The sequence below is a fragment of the Hippocampus comes genome, unplaced genomic scaffold (assembly GCF_001891065.2).
Source record: "Hippocampus comes isolate QL1 unplaced genomic scaffold, H_comes_QL1_v1.1 scaffold348, whole genome shotgun sequence".
Classification (NCBI taxonomy): Eukaryota; Metazoa; Chordata; class Actinopteri; order Syngnathiformes; family Syngnathidae; genus Hippocampus; species Hippocampus comes.
Window position 1 is genome coordinate 155,719 of NW_017806071.1, and position 21,970 is coordinate 177,688.

Below are 21,970 nucleotides of genomic sequence, written 5' to 3' on the forward strand. Positions count from 1 at the left end.
GAAAAACCATCTCAACCCGTGTCATGGACCAGTTTTGGGTCACACTCCTTTGGAAGCATGGAGGTGTCATGCTGCAATTAGAGGGGATACAAAGCGATATATTACCTTATGATACCGGTCCCAATCCATTCTGAGTCATATTCTGACAACAAGGCAGCAAAGCAGAATAAAGCCTTAGCCTCATCTGTCTATGGAGCGCTGTATGAGTCAGCGCTCTCTCTCTCTCGTTGAGGTTCTGCTAATCTACTGGTCAGGGCTCCTCTCAAAAGGTCTTCCGTAAATATACCGAATGACTTCATGTCTCCTCCATTTTCCAAACTTTTTATTTTTTACCAGAGTTAATGGATTAAGATTTAAGTGCCCCAGGCCAGAAAAACTTTTAAAAAATATCACAATGAGATGAAGCAAACAACTTGACTCCTGTACTATTCATTCTTCTCATCTAAAAATAGACAGCACATTTTTGTCTTATGACAGTGGAGTGTTGGGCGGCACCCTCGCGCCCTCTATTAACAAGCCGCCACTGTTTCTAATTGAAATGGATAAGAATGTCTTCAGCGCTTTCATTTATGATTTCAAAGACGTTTTTTTTTTTTTTCAAGCTGCTGCTCCTTTATTTTACCTGCCCTCGGGTTTCTCTTGAACAGCCTTGCATAATAGATGACAGTCAGATGACTGCAGCGCCGTGTGGCGCTTTGAAAAGCCTCTCCTGAAATTTACGTCGCCGGGCCTTCACAATGTTTTTTCTTTCGGAATGAACTGATGCTGACCATGGCTGACACATTATATAATATATGAGCTTTTCTCGTCACCGCCACGTAGTTTTTCGGCCACTTGATGCCACAAGATGGTGCCAAAGTGATATTTTTATGTTGGACATGGTTTTGGACCAAAAAGAGCGAAACTTTTTCAGGGAATAACCACGGATATACTCTTTGTAAAATTAAGTACATTTGCAAATGCCGAACCACAAATATCAAGCAATCAATGTACGCTATTATATCATCGCTACTCAAAAACAAGTCTCCTCAGTTTACCTTCTCCCCCAAACTGAAGATTAATAGTGCATCTGATATCTTCCACTGACTGAATAATTGGCAACTGCTGCAAGGTTTAAATGATGAGCTACAATGACTTCCTTTAAATAAAAAAAAAAGGGGAGATCCCATTAATACCCTTTATCTCTTCTCCTCTGCTTCGAACCTGGACATATTTACTGATGTTTTAGCCTTGTCTGCCGCAGACATAAATAGTCAGAAGCTGCATTGGCTTTTGGCTTGTGAAACAATAAAGCTGCCAACAGAAGTGCCTTGTAAAAAAAAAAAAAAAAAAAAAAAATCCAAGAAAACAGGCGCTGTCTTTTTAAGGCAAGGTGTGGATTGGTTTAACTACACTTGAGAAAAACCTGTGACATAAATTCTGATGTACAGGCACATCTCCATGAATCACGCTCACATTCACAACTACCCGATGAACAATTTTCATCCATTATCTAATCCGCTTATCCTCACGGGGGTCGCGGGGCGTGCTGGAACTTATCCCAGCTGTCTTTGGGCAGTCGGCGGGGTACACCCTAAACTGGTTGCACACACATACACGCTCATAATCACACCTAGGGACAATTTAGAGTGTTCCATAAACACTTTTTTTTTTTTCACGATATGCAGTCAGCCAAAACAATGTAACAATTTTTTCCTGTCTTTGGCCGCAAATGCAAACAGTTTCAAAGCTAGATATTTAGACTTGGGTAATTGTATTGTTAAAAAAAAAGACACAGTATCGTCTTTCTCTCAAATCAGGGCCGTTTACGTCTCACGCTGCATGGCTGCATTTAATTAATGTGAGAATATGGCCATCTCAACTGGCAAGTAGGTAATGAACCCGTTCAGCAAAAAGCGGCTCGGTTACAGTAAATACAAACTGGAATCTCTGTGTGGTTTAATTAGTGTCATTATTTGAAGGATAATTTATTGGGTACTGAGGGGACTGATGCAACTCGCACTTGCACACAGTACAGTTTTCCATCCGTGCTGCTGAACTGCTCAACAGGACCACGCCTTTGGCTGAAGGCGCAAATCATGATGTGAAAGACGGACAATTTCCGGTGATGTCACTCCAGACATGTTCCGAGTTGTGCTAATAAGCCTCAACTGGGAAACATTTGATCTTAACTTCCTTACTTGTCCGAGGAACATTCCCTCATCGGCGGAAAAAAAGTGCGCTTTCATGTATTTACACGTACAATTGAAGGCTTTACATGTAATTAACATATCCCTTGTCATAGAGCAATGGGCTGTGAAGGGGGATTAGCGTTTGCATGTGAAAGGAACTCCTGTCAACTGTGGGCTGTAATTAGGGTGAACAACTAAGCTTCGACCCAAAAACATCTTCAAGCAGGAGTCAGCGAGCACTGTAATGAGGCATCGCGTTACAATCCACCTCTGCTGTGGTCAAATATTCTCTGTGACATTACACTTTATTCGTCAACTCATTGATAAGAAAAGGGTGTGGGTTGTTTTTTTTTTCCCCGAAAGAAAAAAAAAATATTTGCAAAGCAGCTGAGATCTAGACAGTTGGTACGTTGGATTTGTTTTGGCACTTGCATACTTCAGTTGTTAAAAACCGTATCGAAGATGGAATCTGAAATACTTGATTCGGGCACGGTGACTTTCCAAACACCCTGTAAATGGTGATTAAAACTTGTATTGACTGAACAGTGATTCAAGTACATCAATTGTCATCAAAGTGCAAGCAGTCCAAAAAAAAAACATTAATTTAATGACAGGTCAGGATGGATAATTGCACCACACTATTATTTTTGATTAACTCGCACACAAATATAAAATTAAATTGAACGCTCAAGTCATGTTTCAAAAACTAATTCCGCCTAAAAGACATTACCATACTTCAGTGCCAAGAGGGGATTGGTAAGAGACTTCGAAAATCTTTGAGTAGAAGTTTTTATTGCAGATGAATATTCATTCTATGAATCGATGTTGCATGATATTGATCCTCAAAGCGTGGCCGTTTCCAGAAAAGAACGATGAGGTGCGAACGATGAGGTGCGAAGGCGGACCGTATTAAAAATATATATGCGCCCTGTTCCACACGGGCGAGTGGCGGCTTGAGAGTTTGGAGAGCACAGCGTGCTCGTGATCTCCCACCCAGCTGTCTTCCCTCCTCTCTTGATTTGTTCACCCTGAGAGAAGGGAACCCCCGCCGGGTTCGGTTCCCCCAGAGGAAGAACAATGCTTGCTTTATTCAGTCCTCCATTCATTCAGGCAGGTCAGCGCTCGCATCAAAGCGCTTTCATTAGCTGACATTTGTTAGCTGACTCAAGATCCCGAGTAGATTCCAACATGAAAACCTCCTAGGGGTACCTTTTTTTGTTGTTGTTGCACATTAATTCCCTTCATTGAACTGGTATGCTTGAACTAACATGGACGTACAACCCCGATATCACACGCAGGTTTATTAGCATGCTAGCATGCTAGCATTTCAGCGCGATCCTTTCGATCACACACTTAACTCGTCATGGGTGTAAATCATCCCGAACTGTCATGTAACACGGGGATTGTCTCATTTCTATTCCAGTGGAAGTCCTGACAGCTTTTCTTTATGTGATGATAATTGAGTTTCGGGGCGTCAACGAGGCTTTTTTAGACAGGGTAACTGTAGCGCATATTTTACGAGTACTCAATCAAACATTTTTTTTTTCGCGAAGCACGGGCCGAGTATGTCAGGGGACGAGCTTTGTCACTTGGGAGGCGGAAGATTGAATTTGAGATACTTTTGAAAGTGCTGCTGGCTTTGACTAAGAAAGGCCTCCTGATAATACGCAGAGAAACGTCACGCAAAGGAAAAGAGGAAATAATGACCCTTTTACTCATGACTGAGCCGTCGAAACTTCACCATCAGGATCTTCGGGAACACGCTCTACCAGCCTGAGAGCGAAAATAGACCCGATTCACAAAGTCCCATCCGAAAATATCTTTGAGATGGCTCCAAGGATGATGGATGATGATGACTGACGAAGACTCCCACGACCCCACTACATTGGTATTCCTCAGTGCTTTGATTTTCATTCAGCCGAGGAAACTAAAATCAGGCAATCGGGACAAGGACTTGAACAATAAACTCGGGACAATTCAGGAGTGTCCGGGTCACGTTCATCTTTTGCCGGTCACTCGCCATATTTCTTTTTCAACAACTATTTGCACAGATGCACCGCGTCGCGACATGCCATCCGCCTTCCAAACACGTCCGCTTCACGTTTAAAAGCAGGCCGAGCAGTTCCCCACCAGTGAAACCCTCAAAACTTTATCCTTCTCAGGTGACAAATATAGGCTGCGCGGGAAGCCCATCAAACGGCTGTGAAGTTTGTCAAGGGGAAGGCTGAAATTAATGACATGAAACGGTCTCACGCCACCGCAGAGGGCGACGGATGATTCGCCCCCCGCCCCCCGTTCACGACGTCTCTCCAGTACAATAAATTATGTCAGGTCCATCTGTGAAACCAAGACGTTCAGAGTCACGCTACATGCGGACAGAGAAAGCCGGACGCGGCGGTAATTCTGCTCATTAATCACCTGTCTATAGAGCGGCCTCCCGAGAGCAGCGCTGGGTTCGACGTGCTAATTACAGCAGAATCGAGCGTTCTCTGCGGCAAATGCTCAGAAGGAGCCCTTTTCTTTTCATTTCGGGCATGGAAGGAATGAGGTAAGCCCGTTCTGGTGCATCACTCAACCTCAAGTAATGCTTCTTAAAAACAATGCAAAGTCAAGCACGGTATGTCGTCCAGAATGATGCTAGCGTCGTGCAACAACAGCAACAAAAAACTTTTGGGGGGTGGAGGGGGGGGGCTCCCCCGGGGGGGGGCTCCCCCGTGGTGTAACTCCTTCGTGTGCTTTACTACTTTTCAAGCGTTTATTATTGCCATAAGCTTTGTTCAGTGATCATACTTTTACAGAAGAGACTGATGGTCTTGAGGCATATTTCTCTCTCCAGAAGTACCCTGTCATGCAGAGCTCTGCTACGAAGGCCCTTTTATGTTTCTTAAGTGTGGGAGTGTCAGCCGCTTGTGATTATTCCACAAATTAGTCACAAAAAATAAGCGTTATGGTTTCAAAAACAGGGGAAACAGTCCTTGTGCAACTAGTGATGAAATCAGAAAGTGGTCACTCAGTCTAAACATTGTGTAGTTGGAGCGCAATCCCTATTTGGCACTGTCCATTAAAGTCGTTGGACATATTATTTTATCCATATGTTTGGGTTTTTTTCTTTTTTTTTTCCCCTTGCCCTCTTGCGGGATTTACATCAGTCTATGTCATTAATATTTGTCAACAGTGGACCTGTGAAGGCCTTTGAGATTCTTTGGTGGCTATAGAAACAAATGGGAAAGTGAAGGCGATGGCGACAAATGAGAACACATACTTATTAGCTTAGAATGGAAAACATAAACTTTTCCACTGGAATGATGGAGGCAGCTTTTGTTGTTGGAAAGTCGCGTTTGTCGATACTGATGGGGTTCCAATTCAATGTAGTCCAAGTAAATGGAGCCAATGCCGGTGATACGGATTGGCTGCTTTCTCCGTTCTAATAGCTCTTTGCTTCTTTGTTCACAGATGGAGATAACACCGGAGCCTCATCCCGATGACGAGGGGACAAAAATAAGTGTAAGTCCAAAACCATTAAGTCAGTGCTTCTCTTAAGTCCGCTTCGAATTTTAATCAGTGCTAAGTGGCAGAAATTGGACAATTTAGAAGTACTTGAATGCTGAAAGTTAAACGGCTGTCGACAAGAAAATAATCATTCACTCCCCCGTAGATCATTTTTCTACATTCTAATGATAATGAGAGAAAGTATAATAGCATTTCTCCAAAAAGCAGTACAGCACAATGACATTTGCCATGGTATGGGATGGTCATTTCTGTTGGGGCAAACTTGTGTTTAGATGGTATCCTGATAGCCACAGTACATTGTTTCAGAAAAGACAAATTGTGTGTTCTACTGTCGCAGACGAACGGCAGAAGTCAGATAAAATGCTGGTTAAGTCCCTCCAAACCTTCTACAATCACAGTTTCTCTGGTAGTACATAAGAGTGCAATTCCTGTGGTGATGCACTACCGACTATCTCCAAAAGGTATAAAAGTGACTTTTCATCAAGATCCCAAAGGAGATTAACTGACAAGGATGTGCTTTGACCAAAGAAATGTGGAACATATGGGAATCCCGTTAATTACGTCAACTGGCGGGCAAACCTATCAACCAGCACATCTATAATCCCTCCAATGACGGTGTCTGACAGCAGTCCAGACCAGTGTCCTCATCCTTTGGCAGGATCTCATCAAAGAGTAGGTTGAGGCCAGCTTGGCCAGCGAACCATTTTTTGTTCAACCATCTGATTAAGGCAGCCCAGTGACAAGGATTCAAATTTCAAGCCTGCACAAGGGACGTAGACAAAACAGTAGCTTGCTGATCATTTGCCTAAAGATGTTACATTGTACCACCTCAAGTTCCATACCCAGTCACCAAAACCACTATCGGTGATCAAAGACTAGCCCCTGTACTGTATACGCCAACTGGCTCCAAAGTCCACTAACATCTATGTATTTATTTCTTTATTTTTAAAGGAGGGGTCCCGTTATGTACAGTTGCTGTTAGTTAAGGATGAACTTGTAGAGCTGATCAGATGAATTTTCATGCTATTTTTAATTATGTCCTCAGTGTTCTGCTTAGACCAGGAAAATAAAAATATGATGCTGTTTTTTTTTCGTACATGAAAAAACAAAAATGCGTTATAACATAGAAAGCATCCAACACACGACGAAGTACACTGGAAAAAAAAAAGGTTTTGTTGAATTTACTCAATCTCATGTTGTCCAGTGGTCGCGCGAAATAAAATCGTCTGAATCCAGAAGCATGACTAGACTATACATCTAAATACAAAAAAAAAAAATCTATCTCAATCGAAATTATTCTATTGTGTGCAGCCACTTGACAAAATAAAATTCAGTTCATTCAACGCGCCATTTTTTTTTTCCAGTGCAGATGCATGCAGCCAACAGACAATGGCAACTGATTTTCCCAACACTTTCGTTCCGAGGAGCTCATCAGCCGAATATAGAGGCAGGGGTATTATTAGCATCAAATGGCTTCCATTCATTCAATCATACCGCAGTTTCCAACATCCCCCCTTTTCCTGCACCAAATTCGTATGCATGCTCTTTTCTTCATGAGTCACACGACCGTCTTCAGCACGGTGTATCCAAGAAGCTAATTATATTCAAAAAGACGGGCTAAGATCAAATGAACGGGTCAGCGCTACGGTATTTTGTGTTACTAATGAACTTACTCACCTTGATGTTTTTTTTTTGTTTTGTTTTAATTATGAAACAATAGGGCTCTTGTTATAAGGGCTTTCACAACAACAGAAAAGTGAAAAGTGCAGTTGAAAAATGGAACTGGAGAGTTGTCTTCTTCTGGTTATTCTTGCAGACAGTCAAAGTGCAGGGCAACGATATCTCCCACAAGCTCCAGATCTCCAGAGTCGGCAAGAGTGACGAGGGCTTGTACGAGTGCCGTGTGACACAAGCCAACTACGGAGAGATTGTGGATTACAAAGCCCAAGCTTGGCTGAGGGTCAATGCCTCCGCCAGAGCCAGACGTCCATTGCAGCCCCCCAAGAAAAGCTCTCCTCTGCACCTGACAGACAAGAAACCGAGAAAGTCCGTCTCATCTTTGGGTCACGACAGCATGAGCTCAGATCAGAAGGTGGACTCCTCGTCTTCTTCTCACACGTCCTCTAATACGGATGAACACACCCCCAGCTCAGGTATGTGAATGAGAACGTTGTTGTATCATTTTTTTAAAAAATGGAGTCGGTCCAGGCTCTGGAAGAGCATCGAAAAGGGTGTTTTTATTCATACACTGGGCCACACATTTCACTCCATAATGCATTTATAGTGTGTGACTTTACCCTGCAAAAGTTTAAAGATATATATTTCTTAGCTAATACTCTAATATATATAAGTAATTCACTCTCACCATAGGCATTCTTAATTTTGTCAGTCGGGCAAACTGCATTTCAGGCAAGCCAATTGCAAAGCAATCGGTCACATTTTCATTGTTGATGTGTGCTGAACCCTTTCATGCGTCCTGTAACCTGATAACATGATAAGATGTTCACTGTAGTAACCGCTGTCCCTGAAAGCGTTAACTGGTCTCGGAATTAAAATGCAGATGAAAGGACAGCAATCAGGTGAACGGCCTCCGTGAGACAGACTGATCTAAAAATCCGCCAAAATCAATGGAGTCATTTACATAAAGCTTCCAAAGGCACAAAAAATAAATAAATCCATAAATAATTTAACAATTCACTTGACTTAATTTCCCAAATCAGCAATGAGGAGTCATCTGCCGATCAGGAAAAAAAGTCAAAATCACAGTGAGAGTCTTGATCAGGCTAAAGGGGCAGTGTGCATAGGTGCAGAAAACAAGAACAAAGGGATCTCTGTGTGGTCTGATGAATGCACGTCTCACGCTTGAAGGCCGGGAGAACAAAATGGAAATGTCTCCATTCCGGGGGTTTCCACACTTCAGTCAGCCAGATTAAATGGGAGTGATTATTTATGCGCGCGTGGACACATGCACTCAGACACCTCTGAAATGAAACAAATTGAGATCCCCCAGATAGATTTGATCTTCTCTCCAACGTGCGCTGCGGGTAAATCACATGATATTGCATCTGTGAAAGATATGGGAGGTGACAAAAATTGATGTCGGCCTACGTGCAGTGGTGAAACAAAATGTGAGACAGGCAACCTGACAAACAAGTTTCTAAACACGAAATGCAAAGATGCACGTACGCCGGCCTGCCACACTCACAGTAGCGATAACAGGCTGTTGTGCTGCTCCAGATAAGGGGCTTCATGACGCGTCTGTAGTAAGCGTACAATTTCTGTGACAAGTACAATCGTTGATTTTGGCTCCTTTGCGCCGAACACATCGGTTTGCGCCAGACGCCTTCATCCGTTCATCCACAATTTTATGTACATCTTATCCTTGGCAAAGGCGGACTCGAGCCTATTGCAACCACCCGTACACACATTCTACTTTTCAGTCGAGCTCACGTCCATGATTTGGGATTAAGTCGCTGTGCTCACCCTTCAAAGTAAAAGCAAATCCAAAGGCTTGAAGTGGTTGAAAATGTGAAATCTTCCTGCGATGAAGCAAACGTGCCAACCGGGCTGCGTCTGTCAGTACAAGCAAAGGTTATATGTATTTTTTTTTTGGTTTTAATGTTGGGAATGGCACCGGCTTCAACCGCACAGCGTCAAATCTGAATGGAACAAGGTGCCCTTGTGTGGCTGAATGCGACGCGGCGATATTGTAGGAGCCGGGGCTCTGAATTGTGAGGAGCACAAAAGCAATCCTGGCACAAGGGAGAGACAAGCTTGCGCTGTTGAACAAATGAAATAGCCGTCATCTCGAGCAGATGGCGAAGACCACTCTTGCACGCAGGAGATACAAGAGCCATGTGGATGCATCATCAGTTGGCCACTAGGAAGCGCATTTCGTCAACAAGATGATGACACCTATTGAATTACAATGTTGATTTGTGGCTTTTATCTTCATCCGAGGCTGTTCGTCAACGAGGTGAAGGTTTTTGTTGTCACCCTATTATTCAGGGTTATATATTCGGTTTTAATGATCTCTGAATGTGGATACAAATAATATTTTCCAAAGTGGCGATCATTGAAATCAAATAAACTTGAAATGTTGTGCGTGGAATCCGCCCCTAAATAATGGTTCGGAGTTGAGGACATTGATTATACACGATAAAAGGTAACACTGTGCAACGCTCGCAGGTAAAGGTTTCAATGTCTTAAAAAAAAGGTGCTGGGCGGAGAGCTCAAAGCTCATACCGACACAGAAAAACACCCAAAAAGTTGTATGAAGAGAGTTCAAAGTGTGCCAAGTTAACTGAGTTCCTTAATTGTTCGACCCGTGAACAGAGGATGGAGAAGAAAACAATGATGAGGAAGAACACTAAAGACCGAAGTGATGTTTTTGTGAGACGACCGTTTCATTATTTAAGCGGCTCAGAAAATGGATGGATGTTTTATTTCCTACCCTTACATGGCAGACACAATTTGTTGGGGAAAAAAAAAACGATTGTCATTGTAATAATGGCAGATTGCAGTGCAGAACGCAAAAGATGTTGCATGTTTTTATCTCACTTTGACCAATCAGATCCAACCAACAGTATCTCAGAGCACTACCTACATTTATTTAGACAAAGATACATTCATAGTTTTTTCCCAGCATGAAAAAAAAATGTGTTTCTTCGTTAGATAATATTTCAGTATCTTGGGGCCAGGCCAATACTATACATGGTGTGTGAGTGAAAAGAAGAAAAGCAAACTGTAGCTGCATTCCAAAGGCAATTACAAAAACGCATTTATTACCACATCAAATGAAATCCTGAGGAGGCAGAGATAGCCGCAGGAAAATGTGCATCACAGAACATTGGCCATGCTGAAGCTGTGGTTGCGCAAGGCTTATAATTCACGCCTGGCTTCAGTAATGAATTCAACTCACCTTGAATACAAAAGTTCTTTTCAAATTTCACTGACAAGTTAAAAAGCAATGTTGCCCATTTTATAGTTTGCAGTCGGATTTTTTTTTTTTCTTGTTCAGCTTTTCACTAAGCAGAGCTGGCGTTATACTGTAATAGTCCCCAGGAGATTAAATTCTCATTAGTTTCATATTTTTTTTTTCCATTTCTCTCCCTATCAAACTAATTTCACTCATAAATTTACTGGCCCACCTTTAAATGTCAATCATTTCCCCAGCGGTCAGGCAGTTGAAACATAAAGTCAGCCACGCGATGGGCTGGGAACACCTCCCGGAACCCGAAGCGAAACACAGATTACGACTCAACGATGGGAACAAGTTCAATCAACCCCCGGGGGCTGCGGTGTCGCAGATTATCGGACGGCAACATTACGCTGACGACTATGTCGCAGGGTATCGCTTGTGCTGTGTGTCTGACGCTGATAAATGTGTCTCTGTGGGGTTGCACAGCCATGGGGGCCATGGGCACCTTGGCGAACAGGAACAGAGGTGTGACCACTGAGGTTTTTATCATGCCCCCCTACTGCTTATTTTCTCGGAGGATGAGCATCGTTCTACCAGCTGGTTGTAATGACAAATTCAAATGACCCCATGGAACATTTGTCGGTGTTGAACAGCAAGCGGAACTGTTCATTTTATTTCCATGGGCAACCATCCAGCCTCACAATAATAAAAAAAAAAAAAAGCATAGCCTTGTCAAATCCCAAAAATCTCCTAGGGCTGTCTCCTGTCGAAAGTAATAAAATCGCTTCTGTTTAATTATATAATAACCCCAAAAAATTGGAAGAAAATGGAATGATTTAGACGACAGCCCTCAGAGCATCACAGAATGCGAGCTCACTGATGTCGTGAGACAAATGGAGAAACGCTTGCACCCAAATGCACATTTCCTTCAACTACAAAGACTAAAAGAACCAATTTTGGAAGCAGCCAAAAATTAACAAATGGCCCCGCCAAGGAGGCAGACTTCAAACAAACCAGACAACACAATTTACAACAAAGTCACCAGACAATAAGGCAAACAAGTCAAAGAGACGCGTACCTCTTCGGCTCATTCGGGACAGATCAAAGTGGCTCGAAACCAGTCTGAGCTCCCCATGGAGGTGCTGGTGAGTCACTTCGTTAACTTGTTGAGCCGCGTTGCCTCGCAGGCTTGAAATCGATATTTCACGGGACCGTCTCACTCAACCAAAACATTTGGGCAAACTTGTGTTTGGTTAAATCGAACAAACTGGTCCATTTTGGCGTTTTCAACATGGGCGGACGCACAACAGTGTGCCCCAACGATTTAGTTTTGCTTTTGCAGTTGACTGCCAGTCTCACTGTACAAGGAATGCCAAAAAAAAATTGAACACCAGAGGCGTGCTTAGAAAGAGCAAAATAACTTCACCTTATTGTCCTGGATGTCGATCATGAATATTTACTACCAGTAAGTCCAAACCTCTCGCGTCACAAAATAAATAAAGGTTATGTCAGAGGATAAGCAGGTCAGGAGGAAGAGGAGAAAATGTTCCCCCTGGGATGCTGGAGAGGTGAACTTGACTTGCCTCAAAATTAATTCAAATGAACTAACGTGAAGATGGTATGAACAAGTATTTCAGATAAACAGGCTTGGCATGTTTCCAGCGTGTGTGTTTTGCCCACGTCTAATCCGAAACCTTTGCCTTCCAAAGTCAGATTTGAGTCGTTTGTAAACACGAAATTGTTCCCACTGCTTCTCATTCATGGCCTGGCAAGCTTTATCAAAAAACAAGATGTCCCATGTCTAAGCAAGGAAATTATTTTATCAGGCAAGTGGTTTGACTTTTTTTTTTTTTGTGTATTTTCAAGACTCGGAGCAAAATGGGTCATCATTTTTAAGATAAGAAAACGTAGTTTTGTGTTTATTTGGTTCAGAGTCAAAAGAACCAGCAACAGAAAAGGCGCAAAACCCTCCGAGCCTTTGCTTAGTCCTCAGTACCTCTAAAAGTGTCTGGTCCACAGACCTGAGACAGCGGGAAGGTGCGTTGTGGCGGAGAACCTCAGAGAGACAAAGTGGGGCGTGGCCATTTGAAAACAAATAATATAATCTTAAAAAGAACTATAAAATGTATAGGGAGCCAGTTCACGGATCAAAGAATAGGAGTTATGTGCTCCCAATTACGCTGAGCAGGCAAGAAGCGAGCAGCAGTATTTTGGACCAACTGGAGACACTTAATGGAGGAACATGGACAGAGGGGTCAAATATGGTATTTGACACTTTACCAGACTTTCTTTTAAATAAAAACATGGGAAAATCAAAACAATAACAGGCACTCCACACCAAGATAAGGAAACTTTGTCCATGCAGGTAATCGTGCTTCAGTTGGGTTTAGAGTGTTTATAGCTCATCTGTGGCTCTGTTTGTCATTCCGCCTGACTTCAATGTGTGCTTATGTATGACTGTGTTGTGGGGAGAGATATGGTTTGGAGATTTTAATAAGCTGTGATTTGGATCTCCGCCCCACAACACTTCCAGTCCAGCCCAGACAGCAAAGAAAATGGTCTCCCTGGACAAATTGCCATTTAGAACCCTATTTTCATCTGACCCGGCAGTCATATGAATGCCAATAAACTATAAAAGTGTTGTTGGCAAGGCAATTTCAACTCGAAATGACATTTTTCTGGGGTTGTTTTTGCAGCTTGCCCATTTACTGTAGCTCATCATTTTGTCATAAGAATCTAAAAAGATCAACTTTTGACATCACGTCGCAGGGTCCGAATACCACTTGACGGACCAACCGAGCCTCATTTCTTACGTTGAGCGTCAACAACTACTGCGCATAACTGTACCTATGAATCAATCGTGATAGGTTCTCAAGTTTTGAGTTCAAAAGTTACGATGTTGTTACAGCTGTGGCCTCTTAGACACACTCATGCAGGAAATCATGAGCAAGATATCTGTTTGCAGACTATGAAATGATCTTGATAAATGCTGGGACTGCAGCCTAATGGACTGAAACTAATGAAATAATGCTGTGCTACATTCGGCATGGAAACGCATTTGTAAGTTGCATATGCAGAACCCTGTTACAACTGCCTGCACAGAATAAAGTGCAATGGCCACTTGGAGGGAACCTGTTTTCCACCAACGAGCTCATTTTTAGCGTGACAGCGTGATCATGAATGTGTGGCTAACGTACTCGTTGTTTTTTCTTCTTTTCACAGGTACAAGAATATCAGCCTGCTACCGACTTGTTGTCATCCTTCTGGCTTACGGTTTGGTGAGGGAGGCCTTGTTATAAAATGCAGAGGGGATACGTATGAGGAACTGACTCGGTTGAAACCAGATCTCACATTCTCTCTGTTTGCTCTTAAAGTGAACAAGAGATTTGCTTGTTTTATGTCCTCCTCCAACACCACCATGCGGACTTCACAGTATAGCCTCATTTCCCAGCCACTACAAGCTCTTGCACGGAGCACATTATTATTATTAGCCACTAGAAAAAATAGATCTATATCTGCCTCCTTAGAATCAAATGGATTGATTACCTTTGGTACAAAGGTCATCTTTAAAATCACCCAAGGTGCAATGCTCCAATGTGAAAATGGACTCCTGTTAGATAACTCACATGGAGGAATCACTTTCTTATGGTTTCGCTGTTCCGGGCTCATGTGTTCATTGGTGAAAATGAACAAGGAAAAATAAGAATCTATATTTGTGTTATAAATATATATATATATGAAATTATATATATACATTGTTTTATTTTAAACACCTAGAGTTAATGTTTGTGCCGTAAACGTAGCTCACACTGACACCTGATGGTTCCTGCCTTTCATTGTGAATAGGCCCCTTTCAACAACTTAAAAAAAAAAAGATCAAGCGACTTTCATTTTTGACTGTTACCATTCGCCTTCATTTATTTCATTTGTCTTTAAGCTGTTCAAATGATCTCGTGCGCATACATTTACATCTCGTTTGTGATACAAATGTGCATGCTTGTTGATCAAGGCCTAAAAGGGGAGGAGTGCAACGACATTATTTGAACATGAGTCAGCACTTGGCGTTCAGTGTTTCAGTATTTGAGATTTAGCTTTATTTCGATGTGCTAGCTTTGATGTGACAAAAAAAAAAATTACGAAAACATGTCTTTGCCATTTTTATTTGTATTGCACCCTCTGAATGAATAAAATGGATGTCACAATTCATGAATAATTCCCAGTATGTGACCACTGAAGAATTCATTTAAACTGACCAAGACGTTTATTGTCCAAGGAACGTTTTTGAAATTGCTTGCCTTCCTGTGTGATAGATATCTCATTACAAAGATAATTTGACTATTTGGCCAGAGGGGATAATGGGGTTCCGCCAACTTTGCATTTTGCTGACACACACCTTGCATAATAAAACGCTGCGTTTCTGAGTGAGTTATGACAGAGAGTCTCTTGAGCAAATATGTTGTTTGGGAGGCGAAACTACTTTATGTAAGATCTAAAAAGTAATAAACATCCATGCAGAGCATTTATTAACTAATTGCTTCGACAATCTCACGCTGAAAGGCAAAACTGGCTTGACGCCAGGTACAGACAGTGATGTCGCTGCATTACAGACTACTTTCTCATGACGTCAGACCACTTCCGCTTTGTCTCTTCCAGAGGTCATTGTCATATCTGCTATGAGTCTTCACTAATGGAATAAGATGAAAACAAATAAATCACAGTGTGCGACTCCTTATTAGTCACAAACAGCCATCTTTCATTTTGTGTCGCGGGTTGCCTCACTTCATTCGGATCGTGGGTGAGCTGGATCCTATCGCAGCTGACTTTGAGAGGCGGGGTACGACCTGGAAAGGTCTCCAGCCAATTACAGGGCACGTAAAAGAAAAAAAAAAAAACATTCACACCTATGGACAACTTTGAGTCAGCATTTAACCCTCAAGATGCATGTTTTTAAAAGTATCCACAAAAAAGCATTGACATAGATGACATATGGGAAAATGCGGAGGGACCCAACTGAGTGTTTTGTTTTGTTTTTCCAAGTTGCCTGTATTCGAATGTATCCGTAATCAAGCCGATCAGATTTTTGTCTGACGACCGTGACGTTCCACATTGCCATCCAACATGTTCATCTAATGGGCATGTTTGTAAAGTCGGGACACTGTATTTCAGATACAGTAGTCAACAGCACCGGAGTCCCACAGGGAACAATCCCCGTCCCATTCCTCTTCATCTTGTACATTTCATGTCGAGCTCAGGCTGCTGCCGCCGGCAGAAGCTCTGTGACAGCTGCTTTGTCAGCCATGTCAGGGATGACGATTCTGAGACAGAGGACCAAATTCACGGAACCGCTCAACATCAACACAGAGAAGATGAAGGAGACAGTAATGAAAACAGCCTCCCCACTTGCAAATAATGAACATCCAGGGAAAGGACGTACTTTCCAGCAAGTGGATCTTACAGCGAATGAGTTGTTCGGGCGGACAACAAAAAGGAATGACAATAATCACTTTTTTTGTACCGCGTCTGTGCAAACAAATCAAGTGCAAACGCTATCTGCCGAGGAGGCTCAGGTCATATGGCATAATGTGGGCCCTCCTGGGGGCATGCGTGACTTAATTTTGGCAACAGACATTTTTCTGGGAGTGGCATCTTGGTGACTGGGATGGGGAAATCGTCACAGACTAATAAGAGAGGCCAGCTCTGTCCTAGGACATACCTTGGGAGAGTGGCAGAGATGGGAATGGCTGATGGACAACGACTCCCACCTAATGCAGGACGCCATCAAAGCACTCAGGTGCTGCTTCAATGTCGGACTCCTTGACCCCAAATGCTTGCAGGAGGTACTGCAGTTCCTTTCTTCCTGCTGCTGTGTTTTTATTAATTCATCGATAGATTCTAATCCACTGCCGATACTAATAATTCTGTTTTCATCTTAATTGTACATGTATGGTATTGTGATTTTGGTCACATTTGCAACTAGTATTCTGAAAATAGTATTTTTTGAAAGGTGTCAAGGCTCTGCTGATGACGCTACTGCGAGTGGCCCAAGTGTTAATTTCCTTCCCAACAGCTTGAAAACATGCTATTTATCAAATTGTATAGTTTTCTGCATCATAAAATGCTGCTAACTATTCTTGCTGTTCACAATAACCACATTTTATAGAATATACTGTAGTATCTTTTTAGACATTGTTGTTTTCTCTTTCTTCATTGACTGATGCTGGAAATATATATTTTGATTAGATTTCTGCTTCTTTATCTTTGTGCTGCTACTGTCCACTTTGCTCTTGTAGAATCCAAATATACCCATTAAATTACTAATAAAGGCACGTTCTATTCTAATTTATGACCAAAACTGGCCAGAAATCAGACTTTCCCATGAGGCTTTTAGCAAATTATTGTCTTTATTTCTGTTTCGATCTACGGTAATTGTTTTAGTGTTGATTTCTGGTTTGGGTGCTTTTAGCTCTGTAGCACTTTGAGATTTTTTTATTTTTTTTTTTAATGAAAGGTTGTTTGTGTTATCTGTATCCTGAAATGGGCTGGGGAGGACTCCATGATGTACACCACCTCTCATGCCAAGTCAACTGGTACGGGGTCCGACACACCCGCAACTCGAGTGAGCAGGAGCGGTCTAAGTGATCGATGATAGTGAATTAACGATTATTATTGTAGTAGTAGTAGTAATAGAAATTGACGTGTAATTAGGATGTGGATGAAGTCACACCTCCATAATTGAAAATACAACTGATGCTTGTACTGTTTTTACACATGGTCGCCATGCTTCCCTTTTTTTCTATCCAAATATTGAATTCAACTATTTTGTCCTTGGTTGCTATAGTTACGCAAATCTGAATTGGCACTGTTACACCTCACAGAACATGGAAGAGGAGTAGGCAGGACCTTGCCCCAAACCACTTTTTAATTTATTGAAAAGTATAAGAAAGTGCAACATAACTCCAATCTTCACTTTATTTGTTGTCTTTGTAAGTACAACAATAATAAGCTCACATACTTTCATTTTTTTAATGTGTCTGTGTCTTAATTTATTACAAAGGGGAGATTTGAAGCCAAACCCCGAAAATGACAGAGTGGAAATGGTCTGACCTCAACCTGAAAAGAGTCCATTAACTAAATGATGCTGTTCTTCATCCATTCTTAGTGAAGCCAACCGTGGGTTTAAAAATGAATCCGACCACAGTGTGATAATTGCCACGCGAGGAGATAAGATTTTTGTTGGTGCCCAACATTTCGACCGGCGGTTATTGTGTTCAGTTACAAGAACGGTAACATTCATAATGAGGGTAAAATAACTCAAGCGGACTGTGGGCTCGCCTTGCCTCCGAGTCTCGACTCCACTTGCGCTGACAAAGCAAAAGTTTAGCTGCGGTCTCAAAAGAAGAGAAAGAGGACATGAACCCGATTCAGCACGGCGGTTGAAACGACCGATAGCGCGTCAAGCTTTGCGATAACAGCAGAGACGGCCGCTCGTCAAAAACCTTCTTGCCCAGGACCGTGATGTGTGGGCACAGAAGGTCAGGCCCGTCCGTCCCATCCCTCGAATTCCAAACTGCCCCCGGGGTGTTTTTTATAGTTACTATTGAATCACTGTCGAAATATTTGGAATTGTGCTGTGCTTGGAAAAGATACACTGACGCAGATTTTCAGAGTCTTTGACCTGGGGAAAGTACAAGATGATTGGGAAAATGAGGTTGGTAAAAATGCTTTTAGATGTAAAGAACAACATCTGTGCAACGTGTAAATTTGTATGGTTTTTTTTTCCATTTGAAAAAGGCCCGTGATTGACTGTACGTGTAAAATTTGTGCCATGTACTCAGTGAAATGTAATCAGTTCAAAGTATATTTTCATCTCTTCAAAATGAACGTGGGGAAACTGTATTTGGGGGAAAAAAAAAAAAAACACAAAAAAAAAAAAAACACATCCAAACATTTCCTTTCATTCATCTGTAGTATAACTCTTGACTCTGGGCTCTTGGTACAGATGAATGACAAATAGCTGTTGAATCTGCACGATAAGGACGCGTGACTGGACTGAGAGAAGCTTGCCGTGAAGCAGCTCGGTCTCTTCCCAAAAACGGAAGGGCACTTTTAGCAAAGCGGAAGAGCTCAGGATGCCTTTTCTGCACCCGTTTTTTTCTGTTGTGTTTTCAAGTAGAATGTACTTCCTCGTTTCAATGTAGTCTTGTCTGACGAGCTGTTAAGTTTCTTGAAAAAAAAAAATTGGTGTTTGTATGGACCAACTGTACTGAAACATTGCAACATTTTGTACTGTGAAGGTACCAGACGAATATTCAAATAAATCACTTTCACGGGTGCAATTTAAACCTCGGGGTTTCAGTCTGTTTGATATCATACTGTGCCATTGTATGTCTTTCAAACTGGCCTACGTGTATATAACAGCAAAAATCGTGAATAGAAAACGGCAAACTGAGTACACTTGTTTCATTGCAAGGAATTGATCTACCCCAAAGGGCTTTACAAAGCCTCACATTCTCCTTTTCACTCACACTGATACGCCAAGGGAGGCTTGCTGGAATCATCCGCTAACGACATTGCAGTTATGAAATTGTCATTTTTTTATTCTGGTGAATCACCTGAAAGACAGTTGTACAAACACTCAACACAACCAGTTGCTCCTTTTTTTTTTTTTTCCGGCAGGAGTATAAGCTTCCAGTCATAATGGGCTATATTTTCTGTTTCATGTCACAATCTGAAATCTGTATTTGCAATTGGAAATTTTTAATAGGTTGAATAGTATCAATTGTGATGCATCAATATTGCGCGAGCAGTTGGGGAGGAAAAATAATTCACATCACAGGATAATCTGTCAGGATAATCTTTTAGAGACATCCTCCCTTTGCTGACCTTGATCGGAAAGGGAAGCGGGGGAAAAATGCGAAATGTGTCCCGAGTGTCGGTATGTATTGTATGTAGCTTGCGTTTTCAAATGCCATGGCATATCTGGAAGCGACGCGAGTGGAGGGAGAGAGCTGATCTGAGGAGACACGTGAAGCTGGACAGAAACAGGAGCAAAATGACAGCACAGGTATATCTTGTAACAACGCAATGGATGAACAGGCACGTTGAGAAGAGAAAAAGCTCATTCAAATGGATTCTTCATGACTAAAGAAAAAAAAACTGTGCACAAAGTCCTTACCAACAGCCCCACAAATCAATTCGCAAACAATCCTTAAAGGTCCAGAGGCCGAATGATCCGCAACAATGTCTCAAGCTATCAAGACTCAAGAACATTGATTTTGAAATTTGAGGCATCCTGACTCAAAAACACCCAAACAAAAAGTCTTCCTGTCTTTTGATTTGTTACGCTTGTTTCTTGTCCCCCCCGCCCCCTGAATTTTTTTTTTTTTTTTTTTTTTTAAATCAGGGACTGTAAAAGCGTTGATATCCTCTTGTTGATGTAACCACCATATCGTTAGTGTCCGGATGCTATAATAATTAATAAAGGAACCGAAATGTACACGTGCGCGCACACACACACACATACACACACACACACACATACACACACACACACACACACACACACACAACCAGAATGGCTACGCTCAGAAGTCTCAGATTCAGCTCACGGAGGAAGAATGAAATTGTTTCAAACACATACTTGTGATGCAAAATGCAAAAATGACAACAACAAAAAAGGCAATCTTTACATTGTTTATATAAACAAATTCATAAAACCAAGACCCCCTGCCGATTGAGAGTCCTGGGTATCTGCATAGTGCATGCAAATATCAATAGGATGTTCAGTTTATTAAGTGGTTTTGCTTGACGTTTCAAGGGAGAGCAGGTTGCAAGGCCTCCTACCGCACTGTCTGACTACTGTTGTCGTTGGGAGTTCTTCAAGCTGAATTCTATGGCCGTTCACCATCAACTCCCTTGATATTTGCATACAAATTGGAATAGGATTAGAAACATTATTCATTTCAGATTTCGGTGGCCGTACATTCAAAGTTCATGCGATTTCGAATTTCATTGCATTTGCATTGCATTGCAAATATTGCACCATGACCCAATGCGTAACACTTTCTGCACAACGTGTGCAGCCATCGAGTGTGCATTGGCAAACGAATGTCAACTACTAATTCAAATGACTAAATAAGCAACAGCATGGGTACGAAACGGCAATAACTCAAAACCATTTGAAAAAAAAAAAACCAGAATAACATCATGTTGATTTGAACGTAAATAAGATTACCTCTGGACAATGCTCGCTCCCAACAAGGTCTGTCCGGGTCGCATTCCACAGCGGGTTGCAATCAGCATGCTAAAAACAAACAAGTGAATGAGCTCACCAGTTCACTTTTTGCTTTGTTTTTTTTCCAGTTGCAGGGTAACACAAATGGCACGTATCTGTCCGGCAATTAATACGTCTGAAGCAGTTAAAACTAGTATACCGGCAACAGTTCCGAGCAGGAAGTCAATTACCCAAACATTCCCTGGTGAGTGGCTTGCGACGAACATGAACGGAAGTGACGTCGGAGGCAATACAACGATACCCTCCAACGCCAGACGTGATCACGTGATTATCGCACAACTATAAAAATATAGAAAGGGGGAAACGAAGGCAACAATATATTTTACTCATAATGTAAACGTTCAAAGCCATTCGATTATATACTACAACAATGTATCATCTATTTTATATAATAAATATCGAAAAATCACCCAGGTGACATTGAATAGGATTGCGATTGGATTTTCGCGTGAGTCACTGAGTCCAAATAAATAGATAAGTCCCCAAAGAAATTTCAACAAAGGGAAAAGCATCCTGAGGGTTTCCTTGAGATTCTCTCGCTCGCCAGTGTGCACGCGTGTACGTGCACGTACGTGCACGCCTGTTTCTGCAAAGCCTGCATTATTTATTTGCACTAATTAAAAGTAATCAATTCAAACGGGCATTGATAAAAGAGTCTTTATTGGGCTCTCCAGAATCCTTCACCGTAATGCACTTGGTGTCTTTCGAGCCCAGCTTGATTGTTTTGTTCCACAAAAGGCCCAAATGAATGAGAATGTGTTTTGTGCAGACACATCGATGCTAAGCACCCTGCAATGCTTTGGGATTTGGGAACCTCAAATACGCGGAAAATAATTTAGCTCATCAGCCAAAACTGCAGATGGCTGTCACTTACTGAAGGAAAACAACTTACGCCTGGTCAATGGGATAAAGGGATAAATCAACATCTTGAAGCAAGCATGCTGTACTTCTGACTTTGTGAACTGTGCAAGCCAGAATGAAAACTAAGGAATACTTTAAAAAGTACTGTTCATATCATATTAGTACTATCTGTACTCTGAGCAATATGAACATTTCATATCTTGAAACCAAACT

The 21,970-nt window shown here is 41.9% G+C and overlaps 1 protein-coding gene and 1 long non-coding RNA gene across 3 annotated transcripts in view; one reads left to right on the forward strand and one right to left on the reverse strand.

The window, feature by feature from the left end:
• The window catches only part of vstm2a (V-set and transmembrane domain containing 2A), a 31,739-nt gene extending 15,676 nt beyond the window's left edge, over nt 1-16,063 (forward strand). Inside the window, exons 3-5 of the mRNA XM_019893904.1 lie at nt 5,625-5,675; nt 7,498-7,834; nt 13,825-16,063. Of these exons, the coding sequence (XP_019749463.1) occupies nt 5,625-5,675; nt 7,498-7,834; nt 13,825-13,901 (465 nt within the window). The 3' untranslated portion in view covers nt 13,902-16,063. The remainder of the gene's footprint in view (nt 1-5,624; nt 5,676-7,497; nt 7,835-13,824) is intronic.
• Nucleotides 16,064-19,172: 3,109 nt separating this feature from the next.
• Nucleotides 19,173-21,103, reverse strand: LOC109530272 (uncharacterized). 2 transcript variants are annotated; one of them, XR_002170986.1, is made up of 4 exons: nt 21,036-21,103; nt 20,837-20,905; nt 20,446-20,516; nt 19,173-19,970 (listed from the first exon to the last, which is right to left on the reverse strand). It is a non-coding gene; the product is annotated as an uncharacterized LOC109530272 (long non-coding RNA). The 2 variants fall into 2 exon arrangements; XR_002170985.1 differs by lacking the exon at nt 19,173-19,970 and having other exon boundaries at nt 20,282-20,516.
• Between the last annotated feature and the right edge of the window lie 867 nt (nt 21,104-21,970).